Source organism: Strix uralensis, chromosome 3 (genome assembly GCF_047716275.1).
Source record: "Strix uralensis isolate ZFMK-TIS-50842 chromosome 3, bStrUra1, whole genome shotgun sequence".
NCBI classification, from domain to species: domain Eukaryota; kingdom Metazoa; phylum Chordata; class Aves; order Strigiformes; family Strigidae; genus Strix; species Strix uralensis.
Window position 1 is genome coordinate 123,894,773 of NC_133974.1, and position 15,526 is coordinate 123,910,298.

General features: G+C 50.1%; 1 protein-coding gene across 8 annotated transcripts in view; it reads right to left on the bottom strand.

Annotated features, from left to right (window-relative positions):
* The window catches only part of SLC8A1 (solute carrier family 8 member A1), a 152,247-nt gene that overhangs the window by 12,956 nt on the left and 123,765 nt on the right, over positions 1 to 15,526 (bottom strand). For 5 of the 8 annotated variants that reach the window (XM_074864253.1, XM_074864258.1, XM_074864256.1 and 2 more), the window contains 5 exons: positions 4,773 to 4,879; positions 2,097 to 2,117; positions 1,267 to 1,284; positions 1,154 to 1,168; positions 405 to 473 (listed from right to left, as the gene is read on the bottom strand). In XM_074864253.1, coding sequence (XP_074720354.1) covers positions 405 to 473; positions 1,154 to 1,168; positions 1,267 to 1,284; positions 2,097 to 2,117; positions 4,773 to 4,879 — 230 coding nt within the window. The remainder of the gene's footprint in view (positions 1 to 404; positions 474 to 1,153; positions 1,169 to 1,266; positions 1,285 to 2,096; positions 2,118 to 4,772; positions 4,880 to 15,526) is intronic. The other 3 variants (XM_074864254.1, XM_074864259.1, XM_074864261.1) reach the window with 3 other exon arrangements.

Genomic DNA, 15,526 nt, shown 5'->3' on the forward strand with positions numbered 1-15,526 from the left:
ACTGGCAGCTGGAGAGCATGAAACTCCTTCTGTGATGGTGGGGCTGGTGGAAATAGTGCTTGGCCATACAGGTGTGAGGAGCCCTCCACAGGGCACGGCCTGGCCCCAAACCCTGAAACAGGAGGGAGGAGGACAACTACAAGAGCAATGGAGCAGGTCTGCACCTCCACTGGCACCTGTGCAACCTCTGGGGCATGGGGACTCCAGGCAGCAGGACTTTTGTCACTGTCCCTGTGCAGACCCCCACTAAGCACCCTTCCAGTTCACCCCAGGGATGAGCAGAAGGACATCAGGGTTAAAAAGGGCTGGATTCGCTGGAGACAGGAGTTAAACTGTCAGTAGGGAAACACCCCAGTCAGTTCATGTTAGACTGCCACGGCCCTTGGGCGTCACGCTGTGGATACCTTGGATGGTGACCACGGTGCAAGGAAGAGGATGATCTCTAGCGTGGACCTTCCTGAAGACAGGTTTGCCTATCAAAGCGATCAGCAGGAGATCAGCAGGAGGGACAGTACGCCCCATGCAAACCACTGCCATGCAGTTAGTATACTCCTACTTCACGCGGGGTTAGTGTCGCTCCCTTGCCGGCTGCCCCTTGTCTGCACAGGCGGCACCATGCTGTGGGAAAGCCCTTCTCCTCCTGCTCATCAAAGGGACTGGCCTCGCGGCCAGAGCCTCGTTAGTTGGAATTATCATTTCTGGGGCTCTTGAGCAGCTGCTCTGCAATATGGGGGACCCGGGACCTTCTCCCCCTGCAGTGCTCAGCCTAATGACAGATGAGCAAATGCTGCTGTTGGGTCTTGCTGGTGGGAAGGGCAGGGGCTGCGTGCCTGAAGCAGCTGTGGGGCCCCACACCTCCAGCAGTGCTTGGGCACCCTGGCTGCTGCTCAGGGAGTGAGGACAGGCTCCCCGTGCCATGCAGAGCCCTGTGCACATCTCCTGTGTGGGCAGCAGTGAGGGGGAGGCTGGACTAAGTGGAGAAGCAGCCCCTGCTCCAAGAGATGAAGGGTGGCTGCCTGTCACTTCAGGGGTGATGCGTCCCCCTCCCCGAGGTGGGAGTTAGATGTGTGTGGCAGGCAGAGCACTCTGTAAGAGGACACGGTGTTAGCGTGACTGGCTGGGGCAGTGGGGCCACGGCACAGCACCTTCTTACCCTTCCAAAGTTTCCCTCCAGGACAGAAAAAAAGCAAAGAGGAAAGAGTAGGGTGAGCATATGGCCATTAAAAGGAAGGAAAGGGGGGGCAGGGAGAGAGCAGAAATCCATACCTGTGATGGTGAAGCCACCTAGACGAAACAGAGAGAGAGAGAGAGAGAGAGAGAGAGAAGAGAGAGGATTAGCATCTGCACAGCAACACAGACACCCTGCAGCCAGCAGGGATGTGACGGTCCTTCCCTGATCCATGTCCGGGGACTGTGGACATGGTGGGGCTGCTTCCCTACACACACCCCAGGGATAGTGCAGGGAGACCTGAACACAGGCTTTTCAACCCTTATCTGCAAGCTGCCACCCCCCAGTATCTAATATATGCTGCAGAGTGGATAAAACCAGTGTAAACCTGCCCTGGGGATGGGGGTGCTCTGGGGTGTGAGGGAGGCTTTGCTTCCCTCCCTGGCTGCCCTATCCTGGGGATGGCCAGCAAAAAAATTCAGAGGCTGGGTGGGCTTTAAATGTCCCCAGGACTGGAGGTGAAATTTGCACTGTCTCTTCAAAAAGGCTTGGCCAACTTTCCTGTCCAGCCACGAGTATCTCTAAGTTGCCAGGCAATCCTGTTTCTGCCATGCCAGTGTAAGAGGCGATGGGTTAATCTGCATGGTGCTGGTTTGTAACTTGGGGTGTTGGTGGGTTTGCTATGGCTGTAATAACACCATTCCCAAAAAATGCTCCTTGCCACTGCGGGTTACCGCTTGTTAACGTTAGTGACTTTGGGGCTCTACTCCAAGGAAAGATGTGGCATTAGATACCTGAGCTTACTTAAATAGTGCTGATCACCCTAAAAGAGGATGTTGTGAGCGAAGAAAAGTGTCAAACAAAATTGTCTTCCGAAAATACGCAGACAAACTGGAAAAATGGAAAAGAAAAACGAATGCGCGCTTACCAAGCTCATTCAACAACAGGGCTGTGAAGGAGACAGACAGAGACAAACACAGAAGAAGAAAAGTAAATGAGTAATGAAATCAAAAGGGATATCCACAGAAAGACTCCAGATCCCAGGGTAGAGATTTCAGATCTGTAAAGCTACAGGATACCATTAGTGTTGAGAGAAAGGCACTAAAAATAAAGGAACAGAAACGTTTCATGGGATTGTGGATTTAAAATAAAAACTGTTAAAAACATGGGGTGGCTATGGGATTAAAATGCACACTCCAAAAATTCATTTTTCCCCTTTGAATTGTACGTGCAAGATCTTCCATTGGTCTCTGAGGCAGTTCTGCCCCGGGGGAGGACATAAGATGTCCCATGTATGGCGGCTACTGGCTTTGACCTCCTCCAGCTGCCTAATGGGGAGCAAGAGCTCCAGCAGGAAGCTGCGCTTCTGGTGTATACAATGAGAGAAGAAAAATCTGTGGCAAGGCTTGGCTCAAGTATCTTGTCACTCAGCATTTTAGATCTCCAAAACAAAAGAAAAAGCCTCTCCCTTAGTGCAGTGGTGAGTCTCTGGCCCCTGAGGCATGGACTTGACCGTGGTTACATGGCCCAAGAGTGACATTTCAGAGATGCTCTCGTCTCCAGGGTGCTGAGCACACAGCTCGCCCCACCTCACTGCCTCTCATACAAAACCAAGCACAAAAACTGAGTTAAAAAAACAATCATTGCATGGCCAAAGCAGCAAATAGCATCTTTTAAAACCTTGACATGCCTTCCAGCTAGTGAGTTTGCAAAGCTGAGCTTCCCTCAGGTTTCCTCAGTTATCTTTGTGACCAGGAAGATGAGGAACTTTCTTTCCTTTTCTGTTTATTTTGAATTCAAAATTTCAGCTGGGATCTCATGACTCAGTACCACGATTCTCAAACCTGGGGCCTGGGGCCTGTTTTCTCTTGTTGGACTCACAAGGCTGAACCCATGCTGGTGCCTGTGAGGCTGGGCAAAGATGGAGTCACCAAGTTGAGTTGTCCATGTGCCTCTTTATCCTGGCAACACTGGCTATGCTCCATAGATGCCTCCGGCACCATTTAATGATACAAATCCCACCTGCAGAGCCTGAACTGTGCCAGTGTGTTTGATTTTTTAGCCCTGCTTCTGCTAGCCAGTCACATAAACCAGCAGGAAATATGATGGAGGGGACAAAGCAGCTGACCTAGATAGCCCTTGTGCTGAAGGGGAACGTGGCATCGCTGCTGGATGTGTTTTTAGCCTGAAATACAGCAGCATGTCCCCACTCAGCGTGCGGACCACTGGGGGCCCTCTCTGTCCTCAACAAATAATATATCACAACCCCATGCCTACTTATGTCCCAGAAATTAGAAAGCAGCTCCAAGGCAGACAGACCAAATGCTGCTGCCAATTTTTTACAAAGGCTTTAATAAGGGTCTGTTGTAGGGCAACTAATTATCTTAAGTAACTCTAAAACTGCTTCTTGCTCAGGCACCAATAGTGCGCAGAATTAGCTGTTGCCATTTACTTTCCCTTAATTTCCTAGCAGAAAAAAATGCACAGAAAAATAAGAGAACTCTGTCTTTTTGGGAAGGTTTTCAGTTGGTTTAGAAATGTGATGAAAGAGGAAATTGTTTTTATTATTCCTATGAGGAGCTATTATCCAGTGCAGCACCATGAAACTTTATTTGAGTATAACCTGATTTCTCCTAGACTGATTGCACCTTATGGTATTACCTGCTTGTGCCATGATTCTCGGCTATTTTCACATCCTAGTGCCAATATAAAAAGGCTAAAATTACTGCTCTGGCCATGCATTTTATTTCAAGCAAAGGCTATTTTATCTTCCGATAAAAATGATGCAGCATTGCCTTTTTACTTCTCGAGACTGAATTTTCTACTCAATTAAATGAAGGTGTAGTTGCGATGTGGCATGGCAACACTCGCAAAATGTCTCTGGGGGTTGGCAATGCTCATCAGCCCCTGCCCAGGTGCTCCGGGGCTGTCTCGGGAGCGTGCCTTGCTCCTGAGGGGCCCTCACGAGTGAGACAGAGTCCTCCTGAAATGAAAGAGGAAAGAAAACAGAGCAAAAAGGTGCAGTGGCCAAGCTTCAAAGGAAGGAGGGCAAAACGGCCAGGAGCCAAAGTGCGAGGAGAAAGCAGTGTGAGAGTAGGGAGACACAGAGAAAGTGGACGGCAGCGTCTCCAGAGCTGGTCTGGTTTTACTCTCACACCTTTCACTCCTCGTCGTAGCCACACCGGGTCCCCAAGCACAAGGAAGAAACTGCACTCTTTCTCATACTCCTCACGGTCAAGTACTCTAAGGGTAATGAATTTCCTGTGGGAACACAAGACAAAGGCAAACACATGATTGGCATCACACACGCATGCAGTTCATGTCCGCCTGGGTGCCGTGGTGTCGGAGATGGTTGGGTGGGGGGGAAGCAGCTGCACATCCCTCCTGGGGCATATGGGGAAGGGCAGGAGCACCCCCACCACCCAGCCAGGGTTGAACCTTGGTGGGCTGGGGAAGGGCTAAGTTCAGGGGGAATGAGAAGTATCCTCGCTCCTGCCCTTTTCCATAGGCACTGGGGATGTGAGCTTGGTGTTGCAGGTGCCAGGCATGAGTGAGCCAGACAGGGACACACAGGCTGGGCTCAGCCCCGGAGCACGTCCCCCACCTTTCTTCTCACTCATCTCCACCAGCCGGGGCTCCCCGATCTCTAGGTAGAAGGTCTTGTTTTTCTCATACTCCTCATCATCTATCACCTTGATTGATATCGTTTTGCTGGAACAGAGAAGAAGAAATAGAGATTCAAGAGTAAGGGGGGAAAGGGAGGAGGGGAGACAGGGAGAGAAGGAGAGTGGAAAAGGCAGGACAAGGGGAGCTGTGGACAGAAAACAGTGGGTTTGGTAGCACAGGCTAGAGGGGCAGCACAGCTGAAAGCAAAGGGCAGGAGCCAATGGGCCGAGCTTGCCTCAGGATGAGCATGGACCACAGGGTCAGAGCACCAGCAGCTCACAGGGTGACATTCTTCTCCCCGGCATGGCTAGAGGCCACAGCTGGACATGACACAGCCTGGACCAGCCTCCATCCAGAGGTGCCTTGGCCCAGGGTCAGCAAGACACATCCCCTTCCAAAAATCCAGGGTACAGAACAGCCCCTTGACAGCTTGCACACACTGCACAGGCTCCTGGGGGCACGAACACTGGGAACCAGCACAGACCAAGTCCCTGAAAGCATGGTGAACTGCTTAAACCAGCCCCTGCATATGGAAGATGCTCTGTCTCACCAGGCACAGCAGATCCATGCACAACATCATGATCAGATGCTCAGTTTGGACTTTGGAGGCTCCAATTTATGAGCTCAAAAGGAATGATGGAGTTAGGACTTTTTCTGTGGAGGGAACATAAAGGAAAGATGGTCTTTCTGGTTAGGGCAGGGTGAAGGAAAGCTTCACTGCTGGTGAGATCTGACTTTTTTATTTTCTTTTGCAAGCAGCACATCCTTCCCCAAGCCCTGAAGGTTTGATTCTTTCCTGTTCGAGAGCTGTGCAGTGAGTCTGTCTTCTCACATGGCCTGGGGTTGCTGAATTTGCCTCTGTGGCATCAGCAGGGCAGGCCAAAAGGCAGAGCCCCTGCTCAGAGCACAGCCACAAAGCACACACCACGAAGGACGAAAGCCTCACAAGAGGCTGTGGCCACCAGCAGAGAGAATTGCTCTTTGGGGCACCCAAAAGAGTGAAAATTGAGTGAATGAATTGCTTTACCAGGGGAAAAAAATAGCGTGAAAGAAATTTTCCAGCTCTTTTCAGGGACTCATATAAGAAGCTCAGAAACACCCAGATGAAAGCTGCTCACCAGAAGGTGACCAAACCCCTGGGGTACAAGGGGCTAGTGCATGGTGGGGGACTATTGTGGTCTTTCCTACAGTGCAAAGCCCTTGCAAAGACAAAATGGGGAGCAGAAATCCAGCAGCCCCTGCTCCTGTTTGGAGGACCCTGTTCACTGTCATGTGTGTGTGGCATTGCTGCTGGGACAGGACCTTCTTCTGGCTCTGACCTTGTCCCAGACAAGAAATGAGAAGGCAATAACAAGAATAAATAAAAAGGCAATGTCTGCAGACTGCAGACTGTCTGCAGCCCTCTGCTTGCTGCTGACCTCCTGACTGGGCTTGCTTCTTCCCCACGCCTTGACAGCACTGCCCTCCTGTGAATGCTCTTGCTTAAACAAGTTTCCCAGTTGCTCTCCTTCTGCCCAAGCCCATCTGCCCTGTCCTTCGAATAAACACTTCTTGCCCCATCCCCAGCTCCTCTGAGCTTTCCACGGGCAGCCAGCACAAGCTGGAGTAGCCCCGAGGCTGCTCTACTATATGATCAAGAAGGATCCTGGCAGGTCCCAGCACTGAAACCCCATAACCATGGAAGAAAGCCACACTCCAGGGGGGTGAAATTCAGGCCATGCCGGTATAGATTCTGACTTTCTCCCCTCCTTGCACGTCTGTACTGCCACCCAGAGCCCCTCTGTTAAGCTGACAAGTATTTGGCAGCAGAGTCAACATTTTATTCTCATTCAGAGCAAACATCACCAAGCACTTGGAGGAACAGCCAGGATGATTTCTTGTGCTGATTGCTATGAGTCAGAAGTGTATTAAGTTTGCCCTTCATGATTATAATGAAACCATTTACTCAAGAGCAAATGATGGCTGTGAAAAGTGTAACAAGGCAGCACAGCTCAGTGTAATTGTATTTTATAATGAAAATCTGTAATAATTTGTTCTGTTTATAATTATTGCTGCAACAGGTTTGTACATAGGAAAACAGGTTACCAAGCATGCAGCTGATCTTGCTTGGCATTGATGAGTTAGAGGAAATTATTGTGTATTAAAAAACTAATGAAGTATGCAAAAATGCTCTCAGCTAAGCTATCAAAGAGGACCTGACAGAATTAACAGAATGGCACAATTTCAAAAACATTACTAACAAAATCAATAATTTTCCTGACAAATCCCATTAAAATGTACAGTGCACCCTGCCCCCATGTATGAAAAAAAAGCCTTTCTCAGGAAAGTTAATTAAAATAGCTGCCTTCATCAATTCTGAGGGCAGCAGAGGTATCAAGACGTAAACTTTCTATGGGTGTGCTCTGGCTTGCCCTGTGCGGCATCCCTCAATGCCTCACAAAATAATTCTCTCTCACAAAAAGAAACTTGGGTGCCAATTAAAAAAGCTGTTCCTGATGCTTAGACCCAACACTAATAGGACTTCCTTGAATAATGCGACCTTGGGGCTTAAACTGCCACTGCCAGCAGGTGCTGCTCTTATGTGGTTCTCCAAGTGATCTTTCTAGGGTTCGAGCAAGTGCTCTGTGTTGGGTAAACATGTGCACTGCTGCTGTTTCTGCTGTACAGGGTTGTTGGGAAAAAGAGTGGGAAGAACAAACGGCAAGTCCGCTCTCTGGATGAATCTCCAATCAGCAAGAATTGCTGAGGCAAATTTGTCCCTGGGATGAGACTGCAATCCTGGAGAAAAGGATTTCCTCCTAATGGTGTTTGAGATCACATCTGTTTGAGAAACAGCAAGTCTGTGAAAATAATATAGGCTATTCTTAGAGCATGCCTGATCTCCATTCCACTGCCTTTTGCCTGCTGCAAAGCTTTGCCGCAGGGTCCTGCATGCATGTGGCCATGTGGCAGCGTTCGGTCAGTGGAGAAGGAGAGGATCGGGCAACTGCATAATTTACCCTGTGCTAGAGTACATACTGCTTTCTACAGTAATTTAGGATGTGCACTGATGACACCCTGCTCTTGCTGGACCCTCTGACATGGTCTCTGCTTTCCCAGGCAGAGATTTGCTGGATAGCACAGGCTGTGATGATGCGAGCAGCATCGAGCTAGCATGGGGCTGACCGTGGAAGCTGTGGATTGCAGCCCATGTTCCTGGTGGCCTCACCTAGTCCTGTGCTCCTGCTGCATTCAGTGTTCAGTTTTGCAAGCCTGCTGCCTGCAGTCCTCTTTTTCAGAGGTACAGGTTGCTGGGCGAGGCTGATCTTCTTGCATTACCATACATGGTGTGAATGAGGCAGACCAGGAGCTCCTGGCAGTCATGTGGGCTGCAGTGCTGAGCTCAGCAGCTGAGACATCTATCCCTTGGTTTCCCCAGCTGGACACAGTGTGATGAAGTATGATGAGACCCAAAGTCCTGACAGTGCAAGTACGTGCTGAAATTTGCATTTAAAGTCTCTGTCTCTTGTGGCTCAGGGGCTCTTTCAGCACAAGATGTGATAGTGCTTGTGTAAACAGAAAACAAAAGGAACCCTGAAACCCCCACTGCTGATTCACTGCAGAGCCAGAAGCTGGGAGTCCCAAATCCACAAGACAGAGGGAAAAAACAGAAGACTGAAACAGAAGATTAAAGCAGTCTCTAAACCATTACACATTTTTTTCACCTCATGCAAATCTGGGGTCAATCTAGATGGTCTTTCCAAGCCGTCCCTCAAATCTTCACAGAGATCTAGAATCAGCTTGATTTGGGGATGAAAGTGGTGCTTCTGCCACAGTCTAATAAACTCTCCCCAGGGAGCTGGGTATTTAAGCCACTCAAGATCCCACGAGAGTGCAACACTACAGCCCTTGAAAAAGCTGGAATATTTTTTTCCTGCTGTGGCCCTCGGTCACACTGCAGGTGGGAAAGGGCAATTTCTGGAGCGTCTCTAACAGATTTGGGTGCATGGGGCTAGAGGTCCCTCTGCTGAGCCAGACTGTGTGTTGGCCTAAACCACCAGGCTTGGCACATCTCCTGCCTTCCTCCCTGCCCGCTGCAGGGACCCCCAGTGACACCATGGGGCAAGATCGCAGCAAACCACGGCTGCTGCTGGGGTTTTCATTCCATTGCTGTTGAGTCCATTTCACCTGAGCTAAAGAGCCCTGCTCTGGCATGAAGGCTGAAGGCATCCATGGCGCATCCAACTGTCTGCATTTCTGCAGCAGAAATCTCTCTTCCCTGAGTCTGTAGCTAAGACAATTGCTGAGGGAATGAGTTTCATCTCATTTCAATCTACCAGAAATCAAAGAATAAAACAAATCTTGCAGAATTGCAGCTCCAGATCTTCTCCAGCAGCAACAAGAGAAGGATGGTATCTTTGTGAACACGGCATATAAATCTCTGTCCTCGCGCCAAGCCCGATGCTCTCCATCAGGATTTAGTTTTCATTTCAAATCATGCTATTTCATTCGCACTGTAAAGGTCTTTTAACAGAGTATGCTCACACAACCCTTAGTTACAATAGCCCATGGAAAAGTCTTCTTGGCTGGTGATGCTCTAAGGATGGTGCAGCAAGGGAAGAACTGCTATACCTGATCGGACCCAACGGCCATCCAGCACAGCTTCTTCTTCTTACAACTGCCAAGAGCACCTTAGAGTAGGAGGATATAAGAGCAGGATGGGCATACAGACAGTATTTCCATGTGATGCTCTCCCAGCCCCCAGATATTTGTGTTTCAGGTGTTTCCTAGCCAGACCAGGTTTCTATGTATTTAGCTACACTATGCAGATTTCTCCCATTTCCCTTTGAGCTTGGGTAAGCTTTTGGCATCTGTGGTATTGCATGTGCCAGGGAGAGCAATGTGATTGCTAATGCCAGCTTAGTGTTATGGACAGCACCTCTTAGGAGGTGATGTGTGCTTGGCACAAGCATGCCAGCTCACCTGTCTTTTCTGGGCACAACTCTGGAAAAGGCAAGACAGAGCACCCAGATGTCCTCCTGCAAGTGACCCCAGCAGGGACATGGCACAAGCAGGACAGGGCTGAAAGTCCCCCGTCAATGGGCAAGAAACAAACTGGCTTTGTACAATGGCAAAAGAAGGGCAAGAAGAGAGCTAATGCTTAGAGAAAAATGCCAGCTGGGGAAGATACCCTGTGAGAAACCTCATGCATGTGCAGGAAAAGGCACATATGTAACAAGCTAGCACAGTCTAGCACAGGGTGACAGCAGCAGAATGGAGATGAAAAGGGGAATACTTCTCTACAGGTATCTTTTTGACCATGGCCATGTGTGAAGATGAACGCAGCACTGGGCAGAGGTGTAAGGAGCTGGGACTCCCAGCTGTCCTATCTCCCCTAGCCTTTTCTCTCTTGTGGGATCAAATGGCACTAGGAATGACTGGTGACATGGACCTTTGCATTCATTTTGAACCTGAATATCTGCACAGTCATGGTGCACCAGGGGAAATCCTCAGTATATTCGCAAAAATCCTGTGATTTCCCGTCTACACTGTACCACTTAAGTTACGTGAAATGGCAGAAACCCCTCTCATGACTTGGACAAGCGACCAGCACTGCAAGTACCAAGGGAGCTTGCTGTTTCCAGGGCACTTCTTGACAGGACCAGATCTCCAGGAGCAGAGATGTGTCAAGTCCAGCACTCACTTCCTACTGCTGCTCAGATTCAGCATGGTGAAAGGTGGTTTTCACTGCTGCACAATGCATCCTTAGATCTCTTTCAGAACTGTAGTCATGCCTTTTTAACACTGCTTTCTTTTTTTTTTTTTTTTTGAGTGAGAGAATGAGGCCAGCTACCTCCATCCTTGAGATGTTCAAAGCTTGTCTGACCAACTTGCTTTAGCTTTGACATTGGCCCTCTGAGAAAAGGTTAGACCAGAGACCTTCTAGAGATCTTCCAATCCAGAGATCTTGCCCACCTCAACCCTGCTGTGCACCTAGATCAGAGATCTTGCAGCTAAGAAACCATCATTGTGCCCAGTTCACCCATGAGCTGGAGCTGGAATAGCTAAGAATTACTGCACATAGCCAGTAATGATGTCTCCAGTCTGCCAGGAAAATGATAATCTCTAAACACACCACCAACCAATCACTATAGCAGTCAGTAACAAGCTTGCCCATGAGAACATGGCATGCTGTCGCTGCCTGGTACCACAGACACTTATTCCTGAATCAATAGAGGGAACAATGTGCTTATGCAGCTTGCCACCCATCCAGCTTCCACTGATCACCCAGGAGAACTACATGAATAGTGTGGAGGACTTTCAACTGCAGATTCATAGTTACAACATCCACGGTAGGCAGTCGGGAGTGGAATCCTGTTGCCTAAGCCTGGTGCTGCCAGCTCTGAGCCCCCAACAGTCAAACACTTCCCATCCAGAGGGTCAGCAATTGTGGCAAGAGAATAGCCACGAGCGATGCACATTCTGGAGGTGACATTTCAAAGCCGCACACATTAGTGCTGCCCATTCCAGCACTCACTCTCAGACTCCTGCAGAAAGCTGCCACACTGATCTCTCATACATCAGCCAGTCACTTAATTAGCTGAAGTTAAATCTTGCCATGAGAGATGGGCACATGGCTTGGGAGACTCCCTGCCTCGTGCAGCTTGTGTAAGCACTGGGCACCGGGCAGTGCCTGTGCAGGGGGCAAGCAGAATGCTATAGGAGACCAAGTGCCATGGGAGAGAAAGCTCCCAAATCATTATCAGGGCTGTGCACCACCAGGGTCAGTGACTAGAGCCTTGAAAATTGGCTGTGGCCACAGAGAGCAGCCTGGACCAGACCCCAGGGCACAGCTGAAGTGAACCACCAAGGCTGCTGCAAGGCAGCTCTTTCTCTCCCCATCCCTGCCTTCACTACACCTTGCTCTCCATCTTCCTGGCTGTCCTTATCTGCTTGGTGAGACTCCCTGGAGGCTGCAGGGTCTGTTATAGATGCAAAGACCTAGCTGCTCCTGTGTCTGTCTGTGCAGCACACAACTCTTCCGACTGGGGCACCAGGGAGTGCTTTTACACACTTAGCAGCTTTATTGCTCAGATTTCTGACAGCTACTTGAGAAGGGAAGTTGTCTTGTTTCTGGGAAGAAAAAAGCGCAGATCAGACTTTTATTCCACCAGTTGACAACAAAATTGCACCCAATGGTGAGGAGGTGACAGCCTTGCATGCAGAGAGACACCCAGGTCTGTGGCGGAGGCGTTCATCCAAGCCGCAGGGGACATGTGCCTGGCAGGGGACACACGAGAGGGCAGTGGGACGCCTGCTCACCAGCGTAGGGACGTACCTTCCAAAGGGACAGATGTGCAGAAATGGGCCAGATTATGTGAATGACCTTGTGTCACACATGATTTTAGCTGTTACCCAGTGGTCTCTGACAGAGGAGAGTGTTCATTAGGGTTTCTGTCCCTGCTGATGGGATCCCATCTTTGTAAGACATCCCATGAGTCACCCATGCAGGGTCCTTTGTCAAACCAAGCCTTGCTGACATGAAATGTCTGTACTTAATGAAAATTTTGCCTGCAGTGTGCTGCAAGGATGACATGGAAAGCAAAGGAAAACCTGCCTGAAGGTGAGCCTGATGCATGCTTTGGGAAGCGTGGACGTGAGCTGATCCAATGTGGCAGCTTGGTTTGCTGGTCTAGGAGCCCAGGTCTGCATGGGACTGCACAGTCCAATGCCTACCAAAATGGTGATTGAGCATACCAGCCTGGGCACTGCAAATAAAGGGAGGGGGAACCAGTCCCTCTATCCTCCCTCCACCTCTGGAGCCAAAATTCAACTGGCTGCTCTTATTTTCTTGGTTGTCCTCCACCTCTTTCTCCAAGGCTTGCTGAATGAATCTTTTTAAGACCACAGAGCTGTGTTGTCATTTCCACAGCTGCATAAACCAACTGCTCCCCTGGCCTCAGGATGCATTGAATCACAGAATCACAGAATCACGGAATCATCTAGCTTGGAAGGGACCTTGAAGATCATCTAGTCCAACCATTAACCTAGCACTGACAGATCCCAACTACACCATATCCCTAAGTGCTGTGTCAACCCGCCTCTTGAACACCTCCAGGGATGGGGACTCCACCACGTCCCTGGGCAGCCCATTCCAACGCCTAACAACCCCTTCTGTAAAGAAACACTTCCTAATATCTAGTCTAAACCTTCCCTGGCACAACTTGAGGCCATTCCCTCTTGTCCTGTCACTTATTACTTGGTTAAAGAGACTCATCCCCAGCTCTCTGCAACCTCCTTTCAGGTAGTTGTAGAGGGCGATGAGGTTTCCCCTCAGCCTCCTCTTCTCCAGACTAAACAACCCCAGTTCCCTCAGCCGCTCCCCATCAGACCTGTGCTCCAGACCCTGCACCAGCTTTGTTGCCCTTCTCTGGACACGCTCAAGTCATTCAATGTCCTTTTTGTAGTGAGGGGCCCAAAACTGAACACAGTCATCGAGGTGCGGCCTCACCAGTGCCGAGTACAGGGGTAAGATCACTTCCCTGTCCCTGCTGGCCACGCTATTGCTGATACAAGCCAGGATGCCATTGGCCTTCTTGGCCACCTGGGCACACTGCTGGCTCATGTTCAGCCGGCTGTCAATCAACCCCCCCAGGTCCCTCTCTGACTGGCAGCTCTCCAGACACTCCTCCCCAAGCCTGTAGCGCTGCTGGGGGTTGTTGTGGCCCAAGTGCAGCACCCGGCATTTGGCCTTATTGAAACTCCTACAGTTGGCCTTAGCCCATCGCTCCAGCCTGTCCAGGTCTCTCTGCAGAGCCTCCCTACCTTCGAGCAGAGCAACACTCCCACCCAACTTGGTGTCATCTGCAAACTTACTGAGGGTGCACTCGATCCCCTCGTCCAGATCATCAATAAAGACGTTAAACAGGAGTGGTCCCAAAACCGAGCCCTGGGGGACACCACTCGTGACCGGCCACCAACTGGATTTAACTCCATTCACCACAACTCTTTGGTCCCGGCCATCCAGACAGTTTTTTACCCAGCAAAGCGTGTGCCCATCCAAGCCTCGAGCAGCCAGTTTCGCCAGGAGAATGTTGTGGGAAACGGTGTCAAAGGCCTTACTAAAGTCAAGGTAAACAACATCCACAGCCTTTCGCTCATCCAATAAGCGGGTCGCCCTGTTGTAGAAGGAGATCAGGTTTGTCAAGCAGGACCTGCCTTTCATAAACCCCTGCTGACTGGGCCTGATCATCTGGTTGTCCCGCATGTGCTGTGTGGTGGTACTCAGGATGAGCTGCTCCACCAGCTTCCCGGGCACCGACATCAAGCTGACAGGCCTGTAATTTCCTGGATCATCCTTCCAACCCTTCTTATAGATAGGCATCACATTGGCCAGTTTCCAATCTGTCGGGACCTCCCCGGTCAGCCAGGACTGATGGTAAATGATGGAAAGCGGCTTGGCGAGCACCCCAGCCAGCTCCTTCAGCACCCTCGGGTGTATCCCATCCGGTCCCATAGACTTGTGTATGTCTATGTGATGCAGTATGTCACTGGCTGTCTCCTGGATTGCGGGTGGGTCGTTCTCCCAGTCTTTGTCTTCTTGCTGAGGAGGCTGGATTCTCTCAGTACAACTAGTCTTGTTATTAAAGACTGGGGCAAAGAAGGCATTAAGGACCTCAGCCTTTTCCTCATCACTTGTTACCATGTTTCCTCCTGCATCCAGCAGGGGATGGATACTCTCCCTGGTTTTTCTTTTGCTACTGACATACTTATAGAAACATTTCTTGTTATCCTTGATTGCTGAAGCCAGATTAATTTCCAGCTGGGCTTTAGACCTCCTGATTTCTGCCCTGCATAGCCTCACAGCCTCTTTGTATTCACTGTGAGTGGCTAGCCCCTTCTTCCAAAGGCTGTAAACTTTCCTTTTCTCCCTGAGTTCCAGCCAAAGCTCCCTGTTCAGCCAGGGTGGTCTCCTCTGTCGCCAGCTTCTCTTACAGCACCTGGGGACCGCCTGTTCCTGATTCATTAAGACTTCCTTCTTAAAGCGTGCCCAGCCTTCCTGGACCCCTATACCCTTCAGGACCATCTCCCAAGGGATCCTGTCAAGCAGGTGCCTAAACAAGACAAAGTCAGCCCTTTGGAAGTCCAGGATGTCAGTTCTGCTTCCCCCTCTCCTGGCCTCTCTAAGAATAGAGAACTCTATTATTTCATGATCGCTGTGCCCTCCGACTGCCACATCATCCACCAGTCCTTCTCTGTCCACAAAGAGGAGATCCAGCAGGGCACCTTCTCTGGTCGGTTCACTCACCAGCTGCATCAGGAAGTTGTCTCCCACACATTCCAGGAATCTCCGGGACTGGTCCCGCTCTGCTGTGTTGTATTTCCAGCAGATGTCTGGGAAGTTAAAGTCTCCCACAAGAACAAGGGCAAGCGATCGTGAGATTTCTCCTAAATGCCTATAGAATATTTCATCCACCTCTCTGTCCTGGGTGGGTGGCCTATAGTAGACTCCTACTACAACATCTGCCCTGTTGGCCTTCCCCCTGATTCTAACGCAAAGACATTCTACCCTGTCTTCACTACACTTGTACTCAAAGCAATCATAACAGTCCCTAACATACAGCGCCACCCCACCACCTCTCCTTCCTTGTCTGTCCCTCCTAAAGAGCTTGTAGCCATCAACAGGCGCACTCCAGTCATGGGAGACATCCC